Below are 14,789 nucleotides of genomic sequence, written 5' to 3' on the forward strand. Positions count from 1 at the left end.
TTGGAAATGTAAGGTTACAGACATTTTTCTCTTTTGAGGGTACAGAGCAGTTCAGAAGACCCTACAAACACAGATTATGTGCTGTATCTGGGTAATTATCATTCCTTTATCCTTTAAGAGACAAACGATACATACGAAAGAAAATGAGGAACAGACTCTTTCCTTATTTTCTTTCCATCCTTTTATCTCTAAAGTAGGAAGTTTACTGAACCCCTTGCCAACAATTCACTCAGCCTAATGAAGTGTACAAGTAATAGGATTAAATAATCTTAAACCATTATTACAGTGGCCTGATGCTGACATTCATCCAAACTCTGGCAAACACCGAGTGGTGAGTTCATGCTTGATTTAAAAATAAACAAACTAGGGCAGTGGGAAGGTTCTAGCATAAAGTTTCAGAGGCATTTAACCTGGAAATCTGAGACTCTCCATCTTGGTTGGAGCTGGAGCAAACCCTGTCCTACTTCTACACTCTCCAACCAAAATTTACGGAATCCAACATTTTCTAGGGATGGTTCTCTGGAGCCGGCAGCCACATATGATTAAACCTCTTCATGTCAGTCCCAAAGAAAGCAGTTCTTTGAAGGCATCATCAAGGTTCATGGTTTCTATTCCTGCCTCTGCCATTAATAAACCATATAACCTCAGGCCAATCAGCCAGCTTTCCTGGCCTTTAGGTTTTCTCAGCTGTAAAATGACGTTATTGAATTTCAACAGTTCCTTCTGGCCTTTAAAAAGCATTCTAATGCTATAACAACAGAAATAAATACAGTTTGGGGTAGGAACTAGAGAAAAAGATTATGTTCAGCTAGCCTCTTCCTCGTTCTGGGCAGTCTGGTTGCAAGCCTGTGCCTCACTACTCTTACCCAGGCCCGCCTTGCAGGTTGCAGAGATATGGTGAGCAGTAACCTTCATCAGCAAAGGGCTGGGGGCTATCTGGGGAAAAGGACTAAATAAAAACCTTAACAAAGGACGACACAGTAACTCTTCCCCCCACCCCAAGTCTCGTTGTTGTATAATTACAGCGTGATAATATGAATGCCTGTTAAAACGAGAGGTGTTTTCCAAAGCATATTCAGTCCCCAAATCATTTTGCTCATGGGTTAATTATCCCTGTAAAATTTCATGGCATGCTTCACTTAGATCATTTATGCTTTCAAAAGCTTGCCTAGGTATTTTGTAGTTTTTGTTGCTTCTGCATAAGGCCTTTTTTTTTCCTGTTATATTTTCTGAACCTAATTTATAATTTTTATTTTGTCAGGTAACTACACTTTTATTATCTTAAAACTTTAGATTTTCTCTGATTTTCTAGACTAATTATATCATCTGTAAATACTGACATGTCATAGTCTTATGATTTTGAGTGAAAAAGTCTCAAAAATAGGTCTGAGAAATGCTATTCATTTAAAATTAAGAGATACTATATATAAATGACACTATATTTTTAGAGATAAGTAGTGAAAATAGAAAGAAATGCATGGATATAATAAACAAAGTTAGTATAGTCATTACCTCTGTACAAGAGTTTGGGGAATGTGATTAGGGACAAGAACGTAAGGATTTCAGTGGAATTTCTAGTGTTTTATGTGTTAATCTGAATAAAGGTACATGAAATTTTATCATATTATGCTTTACATCTTTATCTGTTAGAAATATTACATAATAAATTGATATATATGTAAAACGAAGAAAAAGATATATATATATGACCATATATGTATGTATGTAAGTGTGTGTATGTATACGTATACATATGAATATATATGATTTTGTTTCCCAATTACCCGTAATGAAGACTAGAATGTTAAAAACAATATGATAGCAGTCATACTATGCATACCTGGCAAGATCCGGGAAGACATCTGACCATTAGTTTATTTTATCCTATTAAACACATATCTTCCTTTTTCTTCTATTTTACCTAGGGCTTGTTTTGTGTTCTTGCAACCATTTTTGTTTTAAACAAGGATAACATTGCAATCATGGAATTACCTGGGATGTTTCATTGTGTGGCACTCAATCTGCTAATATTTCATTTAGCATTTTTGCATGGGTGAAAGATTAGCACACTTTTCTTTTGGGGGCAACCTCATTTAGGTATTATTAATCAGGATGGGGCTGGCTTTCTAAAATGATTTGCGAAGCTTATCTTCTCTTACTGAGCTCTGAAAATTGAACTATTACAGGAATCATTTGTTCTTTAAAGATCTGAGAAGTCCTTTCAGTGAAATTTCCTGATAATTTCTCAGGTCTGCATTCCACCCATGTTTATGGACTTATTCAAGTTTTTGTCCTTTGCATTTTAGGTGTGCATAGATCACAGTCTCTTCTATAAAGTTTGAAGTGTAATAATTTTTAAATGTCTTCTGTACATCTGCTAAGAGCTTCTTTTTCATTCCTAATTTTCTATAATTTTTGTTTTTCTCTTATCTTCACTGGATGCTTATTTTTCTTTTCAAAGAATCATCTTGTGCACCTAAAAATTCTAGTATTTCTCAATTTATCAATAACTGCCTTTATTTTAATGATCCCTTTCTTCCTTTAGACTTTGTTGCCCTTTTCTAGGTGTTTAGATTAATATACATGTGCCCTTTCATGTTGCAATTAATGATCCTAGCTGTACTTGGAATTCAACTCTGGTTGGGTCTCATTCTGGTTGTTGTGCAGCATTATCAACATCATTACTTTCTAAGGAATCTTTAACCCACAAGTGGGCTTATTTTTTTATCCTTTGATACATTTCTTGTCTTGCTGAACTCTGCCAGCCAAAGTAGGAACTGTATATGTTCCTCTTAGACTATGAGAGCGTGCTTTTTTTAAATCTCCCATGGGGATTTGGAAAGAAGATATAATCTCTTTGCTTATATGGACCAAATCAATCATGTTAATCATATTATTCAACTTCCATAATTGGTTTGTCCAAGACTACATGGAATGTGTTAAAGTTTTATAAAGAGTATGGTTTAACCATTTTCATCTCATATCTCATCAATATTTTTGTCTTATATATTTCAATGTAATGGTATTAAATGAAGAAAGGCTCATGTTCCTCTGGAACTTGACATTTATCAATAAAGTAATGTACTTTGGCCTATGTAATAGTTTTGTTCTGAATTATACTTTGCCTGTTATTAATACTGTAGTTAGTAGGTGATTAATATTATTTTCTTTTAGCCTGAATTTTCTATTACATATTTTCCTCTTTCTTTAACTATCAGTTATATTGGTTCATTGCTTATCATCATTTTATTAACCCTGGATTTCCCAGACACTTTAGTTCAGTTAATTTGTTTTTCTGGTGGAATATTTTCTTTGAGTCATTTTCTCAGAAAAAGTAGGTAGGCGATGTATATTCTTTTTGAATGCCCATGGAATATTTAAAATAACCTATTTTTGGAGAAGGCAAAATTTGATGTACTGTGATATGACAAAAGCAAGTTACTAATTAGTACAGGATGGTATGATCCCATTGTATGTGTATGTGTCCACATGGAAACCACACTTTCATAAATGTAACTATATACCTGTATACAGGTATACTGAAATAGAAAAGGTGTGTTAAACTGCTATATTATTTAAATGGGAGAGTTATGCATATCTTAAAATTTTTCTTTAGTGAGCATATAATACTTAAAAACATAGTTGCTGTTTTTTTAAGAATGACTACTATAAGAAAGAATATTTTGAGTTCAATATTTCTCTAATATGTCCAAAAGTAAGGTGAAAGCCACTTTATAAAATTAGAATGAAGGTTCACTGTATTTTTTTTAAACTTGACATTATGAAAAAAAGGTAATAGAGAAAAAAAATTAATTACAAAAAAAGAAACCTAGTAGTAACAAATGAGATTTCCAATGACTGGCTGGGTCTATGAAAAGAGCTGGTCCTGAGAATCAAAGTCCAGGTCAAGTCTTGGATCTGACACTCACACTTTACAGAATGGGGCAAGCTGACTTTTCCTAAAACTTGGTTTCTTATTACTGGAAAGGAAGGCAGTAATAATCATACCTATTTTCTAGGATCATTAGAAGGTGACATAAGATAAAAGTGCTCTTTAAAAATTAAAGCATTCAACAAATGTTAGTTATTATTATTTTTAACCAGGAAAAAAGAGGTTTTTCCCTTAAAATCTGAGGCATTTCAGGGAAAGCCACATGTAATGCTCAAGAAAAGACGGAGGCTTATGGTTTTTTGGCCAGTAGAAGTTCAGCATCCCTTTTGTAATGCTAGAAGGCATGATTTATGTGGTCATCAATTTAAACGTTAGAAATGGAAGGCTCTAATCACAGAGGGCTGTCACTATCTTCCTATCTTCAGGAAGCTGAATATTAGTTTCTGGGTGATAATATGGACCTAGCAATCAAATGCAAGTTAGAAGATCTGTCCCTAGCCTTAGTTTGTCTTTTGCTTAGAAAATATCAAAGCCACCGTAAACACCTCCTTGCCACCACCCCCCCCCGCCCCGCCCCTGCTGTCTACTTCACAAGGTTCTAATAGGAATGATTAGTAGTAGATAGCATGGTGAAGTCGCTTAAGAGATGGACAGATGTCCCTCTTTCTTGAAACATTTGTTGTTGTTGTTGTTGTTTTTTGCTTTTCCTTTCTCGCAGACTGCTTGAGGGAAAATGAAGAAACATCAAGAAGAAAGTAAGTGTCTGTGCACATGCACTTGGTGTGAGGGAGAGAGAAGGACCCTCCTTGGGGGTGAAAGAGCAGGGGTGGGCAATTGAGAAGAGGGAAGGGAAGTTCACGTGGGTTTTTTGGCTTTTGTCCCAACGCTCAGCTCCTTTCCCAACATCTACATAAAACACCAGCCATAACTGCTTTTAAAACACTATTAGGAGGAACTGAGCGTATAAAAGGACAATCTTCCTGCAGAGGTACAAAACCTACCACCTAAGGTAAGTTGAAAAGTTCGAATGTTTTAACTGTAGCCATTTAGTGACATACGGGAGCAAAAGGCTGCTACAGTGTTGGTCACTAATGTGTCAAATTCGGGAACATTACCATGTTTAGTCTCCCGTGGAGTTGGCCTCCTATTCCCTGAGGTCTTTTAATTACTTGGATTTTAACTAATAAAAATGTCTGTACCAACTTCCACTGTTGAGAGTCAGAAGTTGGATTTGATCCACTCTGAGTAAGAGCCCTGGTTTAGGAGAAGATCCTTGGCTGCCATTTCATAAACAGGCTGAGCATCTGAGAATCACAGATGTGCCGTGTCTCCAGCCCAGACTCCTTGGTCATGCTAAAAACACAGCAGTTCTTTTGTTAATCTATATTTGTGGGTAAACCTGTCTCATTCAGGACAGAAGAACACTTAAGTGGAAGGCATGGTTGCTGTCCCTCATACTCATACCAACATAAAAATCTTCTTAAGCAAAGCATGAACCTCTTCTTCTCATATATGTCCTCACATTCTTTCTATGACATTTATTTATTTCAGTATTTCCATAGCAACTGCAGCTATGAAATTACCCCCAAGATAGAGGATTTCTAAATTGTATCAGATTATGCTAAGGGGAAAAGCGATGATAATAATGTTATTAATGGATTAAGCCCTTATATCAGTATAAAATTTCATAATGTGTAAAATATCACAAGTGTTCATTCCTTCTCTTTGGAGATAGGGAAGAAGTTAATATCTGTCTTTCATAAATGATGATACCAGTACTCAGACACTAAATGACTTACCCAAGGTCTCACCTAGAGAGCAAGAACTAGAAGCAGTATATTCTAGTTATATGACTTTACTTCTAAGGAAGTTTAGTGCTCTCAATTTTAATCTGTTCATTTACACAAATCCATAAGAATAATCAAAAGTAAGCTTTTTAAAAATAGATGTATATGTATGCATATGTACATACATATATTTATATGTATACATTATTTATTGACAGAGAGACAGAGTACGAGCAGGGAAGGGGCAGAGAGAGAGGGAGACACAAAATCTGAAGCAGGCTCCAGGCTCTGAGCTGTTAGCACAGAGCCCGACGCGGGGCTCGAACTCACAAACCGCGAAGTCATCACCTGAGCCGAAGTTGGATACTTAACCAACTGAACCACCCAGGTGCCCCCAAACTAAGCTGTTAAGAGATCACCAAAGTAGAAAAGCATCTCATTGATTTGGAAATACAAATACATACAAACTTAAATTATGTAATGCACTTATTTAATTGGTTCAAAATAAACATAAATAAACCTCTTCAGTCGTGGATAGGTTATAGTTTAACATATGGTTTCGTATTGCTGATGGTTCTGTGAATTTGAACAATGTTTCTAAAGAAATTTAGAAATGTTTCTAAAGAAAGCAAAAGTTCTCCAAAGTGCTGTAAAGTAAATGTGGTCACAAAAATCAAAGAATTTATGCTAAGGAAAAAATTCAAAGTAAAATAATGAAAAACCTTAACTCAGCTCTTTATAGGCATGTTATTTACAACACTGAAAGAACAGAGAATACCCAATACCTTTCTAGGGGCAAATAACTTTAAAATGTAGTATGCAAACATAAGGTAAAATTAAACAGACAAAAGCTATAAAATAGAGATTATTAACAATGGAAAGCCATATACGTATTTAAATTAAGTCAATCAATAGAAAACACAAAAGCATGTATAAAAATCATTAACGAGAGTTATAATACCTTACAGAACCAAATTGGTTTAATTACATGTGTATATGTGCAAGGATTAAAGATTCCAGAGACAACAGGAAAATATGAATAATCAGTGAAGGAAAGATGAAGAAGACCTAACTGGTGTATTTTCCCTCTAAATTATGTAATTGGTTAATTTAAATATGACCTAAGTTGATTATTAATAATCAATTTAGGCAAGAATAAATTAAATTTATACTAGATGGGTCTCCTTCTTGGACTCAGAGCATTGAACGTGGGTGGTCTTTGCACAGAAATAATGAACTACATCACGATCTTGCATAATGACACCACACTGACTGAGGCCCAGAGCCTGGGTTCTCTGCACTTTCCTTCTACAGGATGTCTCTCAGACATCAGTTTCCACAAGGGAACAAGAGGCAGTTTGACTGAATGCCACCGCAGTTGGCCCTGTTCCCAGGGCTTTAGTTCCAAGAGACATACACACATCCCTAGGATCCTCCTTACTACACACTCTGTCTTCAACACCAACTTGTTTCATTTTACACCCTGAGCTTCCCCGATCCCCCCCCCACAAAAGAAAGCTCTTTACTTTTCTGGTGTGGCAGCTTATTGGATTTACAAAAAGTTCCAAAGAAATTACAATGCTAGAACATCCATCCAAGAGCTTGAGGTCCGTGCTAAACTCTGAAATCAATATGGAACAAGGGCCTCTGAATAAAGCTTAACTGAATTCTGACAAGAATTAAGTTGCATTTTGGAGTCACCATGGATAGGTCTCATAAGGAAAAATCTTGATTAACGTTTCTTATGAGGGAGGGAAAGTCAAAAGGGATGGTAAGAATTTCCATTGTTTGAGTCCATCCCACTTTCCAAGGATGTGATTAAATATCTCCCAGATACTCTACCTTGTCATAAGCTCGGTCTAGTAACAGGGACCCAAAGTAAAAGAAACTCCCTCCTGAAGAATCACTGAGCTCCTATGCCTGGCATAGAGATCGAAACCTGAGCCCACAGGCTGTACAAACCCATAATTGAGTCAGATTACACTTTTTTAGTCTTATTACTCAACCAGGAGGGCAAGAAATGCATTTAAAAATGGGGCAGGGGTGTGCCTGAGGGGTTAAAACAATTTCCCAAAGCCCAAAGAATTTCACAGCCCTTGGAAGGTCCTTATATTCAGAAAAACCACATATGCCAGAAATCTTGCCAAAATTAATCTCAGAATAACATTCATTCCATTACCATTCCCTGGGCAGGCCCAGGGTGCTTTACAGGATTGCCCCATTTCATCCTCACAGGCCTTTGGGAGAATCCTGCAATCATCCCTATTATACTGTGGAGGAAACTGATGCTTAGAAAGATCCAGTAACTTTCTGGAGGAGACTAAGCATGAAGTGATGACATCAGATTCAAGCCATGTTCTTCATACCTGTTATCCTGTTTCCCAACACTTCTCAGGGTTCCTAGCTCTAAGAGACACAGGAAAAAATGAAGGAGGCTGTCACCGCAGCCCCGTGAATGGTAGCAAGAATCAACCATGCAGTCCGAAAAAGGACAGAAAATAGAGACAAGAGCTACAGAAAAACACAGCAGTCACTTCATATAAGGACAAAGCCATAGGTGCTTCCAGAAGCTCTGCTGGCATCATTATCACAGAGCTCGCTGCAGTAAAGAATTTCATGTGGTGGTCCTAAGTCATTGTGAATGACAGCCCATGCAGTCTGCTTACAAAAGACAGGGAGTTCTGTAATTTTCTCTTTTCAGTAAAGATTTCAAAGGTTGATATTTGAAATATTCTCATTTCTTTTGAGATTTTTTAACGCTTTATTTATTATTGAGATACAGAGGGTGAGCATGAGAAGGACAGAGAGAAGGGAAAATGCAGAATCTGAAGCAGGCTCCAGGCTCTGAGCTGTCAGCACAGAGCCCGACGCGGGGCTCGAACTCACAAACTGAAAGATCATGACCTGAGTCGAAGTCGGACGCCTAACCGACTGAGCCACCCAGGCATCCTGAATATTCTTATTTCTTTTTTTTTTTTAAACATTTATTTATGTTTGAGACAGAGAGAGACAGAGCACGAATGGGGGAGGGTCAGAGAGAGAGGGAGACACAGAATCCGAAACAGGCTCCAGGCTCTGAGCTGTCAGCACAGAGCCCGACGCGGGGCTCGAACTCACGGACCGCGAGATCATGACCTGAGCCGAAGCCGGACGTTTAACCGACTGAGCCACCCAGGCGTCCCTGAATATTCTTATTTCTTAAGGAGGTAAGCTTTGGTTCGATGAGCTTTAAGCTCATATGTAATTGCTCCCTGAGATCAACAGGACACTATGGTATTCGTGTTTATGTTCCAAACAAGCTAAAAATGTGTACTGTCAGCAAAGACTATGGGACCAGGGGTGTGAAAAACTGAATATAGCCCCAGGTCTGACACCAAGGATTGAACAGAAGAAGTCATTTTCCTCCTCTCTGTGTTTCTGTATTCTCACTTCTAAAATGAGGAGTTAGTAGACAAATGACCTTTTTTTTTTTTCTTCCCAGCTCCAGCATTGTGTAGTACTATTATGAGGCTATCTATGTCTAAGTTAAATTGCCTTTAGGGAGGAAAATGGAATAAAATTGAACCTAAGAGATGCACAAACTATACTGAATCCCTCTAGATCTTAATCTTAACAAACTTTCAGATCTGTGCTACAGAGACTTGAGGGCTGCAATGAGTTAGAGCCGTCGGGTCACAGGAAGATAGATACCAATGAGACCAGGAACTTTGCGATGAACTTGAACCTTGGGGATCTGCAAGGCTATGTATAACTCCTAGGACCTTGCACCCAAGGTTCTTTTACGTAAAAACGCCCCGACACTGTGGTGAAACCATGCTTCTTTTGTGGGTTTGCAAAAATGCACTACTTTTCCCACTAACAAGTGCTAAACAGATTAAAAGTACGCAGATAGATAGCAAAGAAATGCATTTTATATTTTTAAAAAGTTTATGTTCATTCATCACATTGATCTATCTTCTGATGTGTATGTAGCTTAATGTGTGTTCTTAAGTAGCCTGGTAAAAACTGAAAAGAGTGTGAGTACTTTTTAGCCACCTACTTATGTAATTAAAGTATAGTTGTTGTGTTCTTTAAAAAAAAAAACCCAATTATTACCTCAGTCAGTATTACTATTCATTTTCCTTTAGGGGAAATTCATTTCCTTCTATAATAAAGGGTTTATTTCTTTGCATCATTGAAAACTTGCTGGGCATGGTGGTAAGAAAATGTTTGAGTGGGTAAGAAGTGATTCAAAGGGGCCAGGAGTTTGAAAGAGCACGGACAAGTCCAGAGGCCCTCCGTTGTTTCTTTACCAATACTGGCAAATTCAAATGCAAGGTGAGACCTAATAAGAAGAGGTATGACTATGGGAAACCTTCTGATGTTCAGGGGGTGATGTGAGAGCTTGTACATACATGCTTGAAAGCCACAAGGTGATGATCCAGCAGACCACTGATGGACCCTCCTCATGCCTTTCTGACCTCATGCGAACAGGGAACAGTTAGAAAAAGTTAAGGCCTGCCAATTTACACACACACACACACACACACACACACACACACACACACACTTTGAAATCTGTGGAGAAATAAAGATCTGATGACTACATTCTATCTGGAGTAACTGGCATTCTGCCAAAGAAGGCATCTTTGCAAAGCACAGGAGGCGCGGCAGAGGGAGTCTGAACTTACAATGTAGCAGGGCTCACAGTAGGCTTTCTTCTCCACGGCATAGAAGGGCTGTCCTCGGAGCTTGTTGTTGCAGATGATGCAGGTAAAACAATCCACGTGGAAGACCTGATCCATGGCGGTGCATCCTGTCCCTTCCCCAACTACGTTTTCCCCACAGCGAGCACAGCGGCCTGAAAGAAAGAAGGGATTGACTGCTAAGAGCACACCAAGGAACACCTTCAGTCCTTCTGAAGAAGCAGCAGGTTCACAGTGGCAGCGGCAGCAAGAGGGCTGACACCCCCACCACCGCCACCACCAGGCGCGAGATCACCAATATAGCCAGGACTCACCTCTGTGAGGCCGCCATGATGGAGATTTTACACGAAGCATTTGAAAAGCTCATTTACACAGCTCAAGGACCTACAGAACGTGACAGAGTAGAACTCAGGTCTCCGAATGTCGAGGCCAGGGCTGTGCCTCCAGTCTCACACACAAGTCTAGGAAGAACATGACTCAGCATAGCAGCAGTGGAAGGCACAGCCTAGGAAAGTCTTCCTGCTTAGAGAGTCTATGTGTCCAGTTAGACTGTGAGGGGACTGGGTCCAAACTCAAACTGCGCCTCCTTTCACAAAAGCCCAGGTTGTAAAATCTCTCTGCATCCAGCCCTCAATGACAGATCAAAAGGGAGTCCCTTTTATTTCCCGACAGCTCTGACTGCTGGAAAGTTCTTTCTCATACTGAGCCAGACTGCTTCCTCATGCTCACTGCTACCCGGTAGTCCCAGTTCTGTCTTCTAGGGCCTCATTAAGCAAGTCTCCCACTACACTTGACACCCTTTAAGTTATTACAATCCAGTTAGTATTGCCTCCAAGTGTGATCATACTTTGAACGTCCCTAAAACCTGTAACAGATTCCACATACTTGTCGGGGTTTGAGTCCCGAAGGCCCTGGTTGTCCCTGTCCAGCCCAGCGTTCTGTAAACTTTCAGCATTCTTAAACTGATTTATGGGGCATGTGGACCACATATGGACATCAGATTTCAGTTTTAAAAAAATCATTGTTTTAAATAGGAACAATAAAACATTACAGAAGACAAATATTTATGTCAGCGTGAAGCCCTGTGCTGGTTGCAATCTGTATCTCTATCTGGTTCCGTCATGGGAATCTTGAGCCAGAGGTCAGATCCACATCCAGTTTTCTTTCTTAGTCTTTATTTCGATAAGTAAAAAGTCTTTACAAATAATTACAGGTCGCTGGGAATGTCAGCAAGAATCTGCGCTGCGGGCTTTGACACATAAGCTGTAAGCAAACCCAGTGTTTCCCACGTGTCAGGCATTTTCAAGGTGCTTTATATACATGTTAAGCTCATTTCATAGTCACAACCACCTATGTCGTAGGTCTGTTGCTCTCCCTATTGTACAGGTGAGGAAACTGAGTCACAAAGACGGTCAATGAAATTCGAATCCAAGGAGTCTAGCTCCAGCATCCATGGTTTTAACCACGATGCTGTTCTGCCTCTGTTTCGTTGTGTGCATCGGGATTGAACACAGAGCTGACATGACGGAGAGATTTCTCACGAAGACTGCTTTCAGCACTCCATCCACTGGATTGACAACCATTTCACACCTAAAAACGGGAGGGCTAAATGTTTCAACTTGGGAGGAAAGAGCCAAATATATTTCTAATCCTCTCTGGTTGCATTGGCACTGGAAAAGATTTCTATACATCCTGTTGCAGGACTTCAATGTATTTTTAAAATATAACCCAAACGACAGTCCATTTTCCCCTGGAGCGATAAGAAATATCAAGTACTGGAAAAAGAGTTAAACTCTTGGAAACTGACTGCCACTACGGTAGCTGATACTATAAAGTCCTGATATCATATTCTTGACATTGGATAAAAACTTTTGTAATAAACCTCGTGGTTGTTTTATAAACTTCTGCCCAAAAGTCAACTTGTACCTGTTTTTATTATGAGATAGATAACCTTAGAAAAGTGCCTTCAAAATTTGGAACTTAATTGCCTTTAGTAACAAAATTAGGTTATTGCATATGGCTCTTGTTTTGTGATTATTCAGTAAAGAAACCCGGCTTAATTGGTTTACTAAATAGTTCACTGTGCTACGTCTCAACTTGATGCTAAAATTAGAGTTTCATGCCACTATCTGACATTTCTTTACAGAAAACACACTGGGATTATAGGCAAATGGATCAGTTCATAAAGTCTAATGTTTAAGGAGTCATTAGCATAGTTTAGTATTCAAACTTTTCTTTTTCAACTGCTTGTGCAAACCCATCATATCTGTTTCACAACATACAGATTCGCTTCCAATATTTATATTGGAATCCTTGTTCACAAAAATTTACATTTTTAATATTAATCTGAAGTGGTATTTATGGTATTATCGTTATTACTATTTTTCCCACCTTCATTGAATCATACTGAAATCACTGATGTATTCTGGCGAACTAAAGAAACAATGCAATACAATAGTGATAATGAAAAATATAGGTTTAGCATCAGCAGGAAAAAAAAAACATACTAATGACATGAAAATACTCTGAGCTGAATGGCACTGTTGGTGAATACTGGTCAAACAACACCAGTCAACAGAGGTTTTGTGATATATGTGCAATCTTTTAAGAATGTGATGATTATTAACAGTGGATTGGATACCTGTGAAAACTGTAATTTTACATTTCAGATCTGTTAAATTCAGGTCAACAGAATTATTATTTTTTATTACTCTTTTCCTTCCTAGACCTTAAACTGGGTTACTTGACAGTCCACCAGGGACTACACAGTGATGTGTGGACCACACTTGGGGAAACAAAAAGAATTCTGGCTAAATGTCATGGTGGTCTATGAAGCAGCTGGAGACAGCGATTGTGATCTAAACTACAGCTGATCCACAGCATAATCTCTGGAACCCAAGAGCTCACTCTACACAGTTTATGGAGAGTTTGCTAGCTATCCCCGAGGCTCTGGGAGAGAATCTCAATCACCGATTAGAGAGAAAGATCAGGGCAGACCCCTAAACGTCAGGCTGAACAGAAAATCTTTGCAATTTTCATTCTGTTCAACAAACATTCCTCAGGTATCTACTCTTGCAAAGTACTATATTCTGCTTTTCTGTGATAAACGGAAATGGAGTAGACTTGGTCAGTGCCTTTTACAGGCATTACAAGACCACGTACATTCTACAATCACATGAAAAAAAGGTGCCAAGTGCCAGAGGAGAAAGTGCTGTGGAGGTGTGGAAGGAAAATCATATGTGATAGGGTTCTGTGGAAGGGTTCTGTGGGAAAAGATGCATTTGAGTCCAACTCGAGGATGAAATTGTGACAGGTGGAGAGGGGAGAGAGAAAAACATTTTAGTATTTCCAAAGGGAATGAGTGGCTGGACTTGACTGGATCCCACACGTCTGCAGTGGCTTGGTGCCGGCACAACAAGGGTTTGTCTTCTCAGCTATGAAAGCAGATGGGCTGGATTCATAAGGAACAATCTTCTCCTTTGTATTTTGGAGGATATTCTTCCAGAGTGGGTCAAGCTAATACGCTGAACCCAGACATGACCAGCTCTGCTGCCTCCCATATTTTTCCTATTCTTGGGAGAAATCGGGGACACGGGCTCGAGGGCAGTCAGTCTGGCACCTTTAGAATCACAAGCCCAGAAAAAAGAGCTAAGAACAAAAAACAAAAATAGCCCTACACATCAGCAGGACAGAAAAGGTGCCCGAATGTTCCCTTTTCACATTAACAGAATTTACAAACTATGCCTTTTCGGGAAGCACTCACAATGGAAAGAAAGTCACTCAAGCATGGTTCATCCTTGCCCCTTAGAGGGGCTTATACTACACATCATTAAAATGCACACCACAATCTGAATGCCCATCTTCTGGACAAGTATTCAGCACTTTTAAATGAGAAAAACCAGGGGGAATGGTACCAGACTTGAAGGCATCAGAGCATGAAGGAAACAGAGTTTGATTAGGGGCCAGTAGGAAGCTCAAGTTCAGACCCAGGGCTGGTATGAGGAGCTGGTTGGCAAAGCTTAGCACAGTAATTTAAAAAAAACCAATGACAGAGGGTCAGACCGTCTGAGGAGAATTCTGACAGTGAATTAAGATGCCTAGATCCAACAATAAATAAATGAAAAGACCTGGTTTCTAAAGCTTGGTTATGTATTATTGCTTGCTAGGTATATCGCTTCATATCTGCTGTGGAACCCATTATGGGTTCTTCTCACCCCTTACCCCAGTCCCCTTTGCTAACTATAGCAACCTCTGGAGTGTCTCCGAAAGGCTTCTATCTGCAACATGCCTACTACCTAAATCAGGCTCCATTATCATTCATGGGCCATTGCAATGGCTTCCTGACTACACCAGTATCTCTGATTCACTTCCTCTTATACATGGAAGGGCTTTATGGAAGTCTTAGTATTGAGCTAAACCTGGAAG

At 39.0% G+C, this 14,789-nt stretch overlaps 1 protein-coding gene across 16 annotated transcripts in view; it reads right to left on the reverse strand.

Moving 5' to 3' along the window:
- LPP (LIM domain containing preferred translocation partner in lipoma) overlaps positions 1–14,789 on the reverse strand; it is a 669,728-nt gene that overhangs the window by 98,687 nt on the left and 556,252 nt on the right. For all 16 annotated transcript variants that reach the window (XM_053221077.1, XM_027061202.2, XM_053221073.1 and 13 more), the window contains one exon: positions 10,350–10,519. In XM_053221077.1, coding sequence (XP_053077052.1) covers positions 10,350–10,519 — 170 coding nt within the window. The remainder of the gene's footprint in view (positions 1–10,349; positions 10,520–14,789) is intronic.

The sequence above is a fragment of the Acinonyx jubatus genome, chromosome C2 (assembly GCF_027475565.1).
Source record: "Acinonyx jubatus isolate Ajub_Pintada_27869175 chromosome C2, VMU_Ajub_asm_v1.0, whole genome shotgun sequence".
NCBI lineage: Eukaryota > Metazoa > Chordata > Mammalia > Carnivora > Felidae > Acinonyx > Acinonyx jubatus.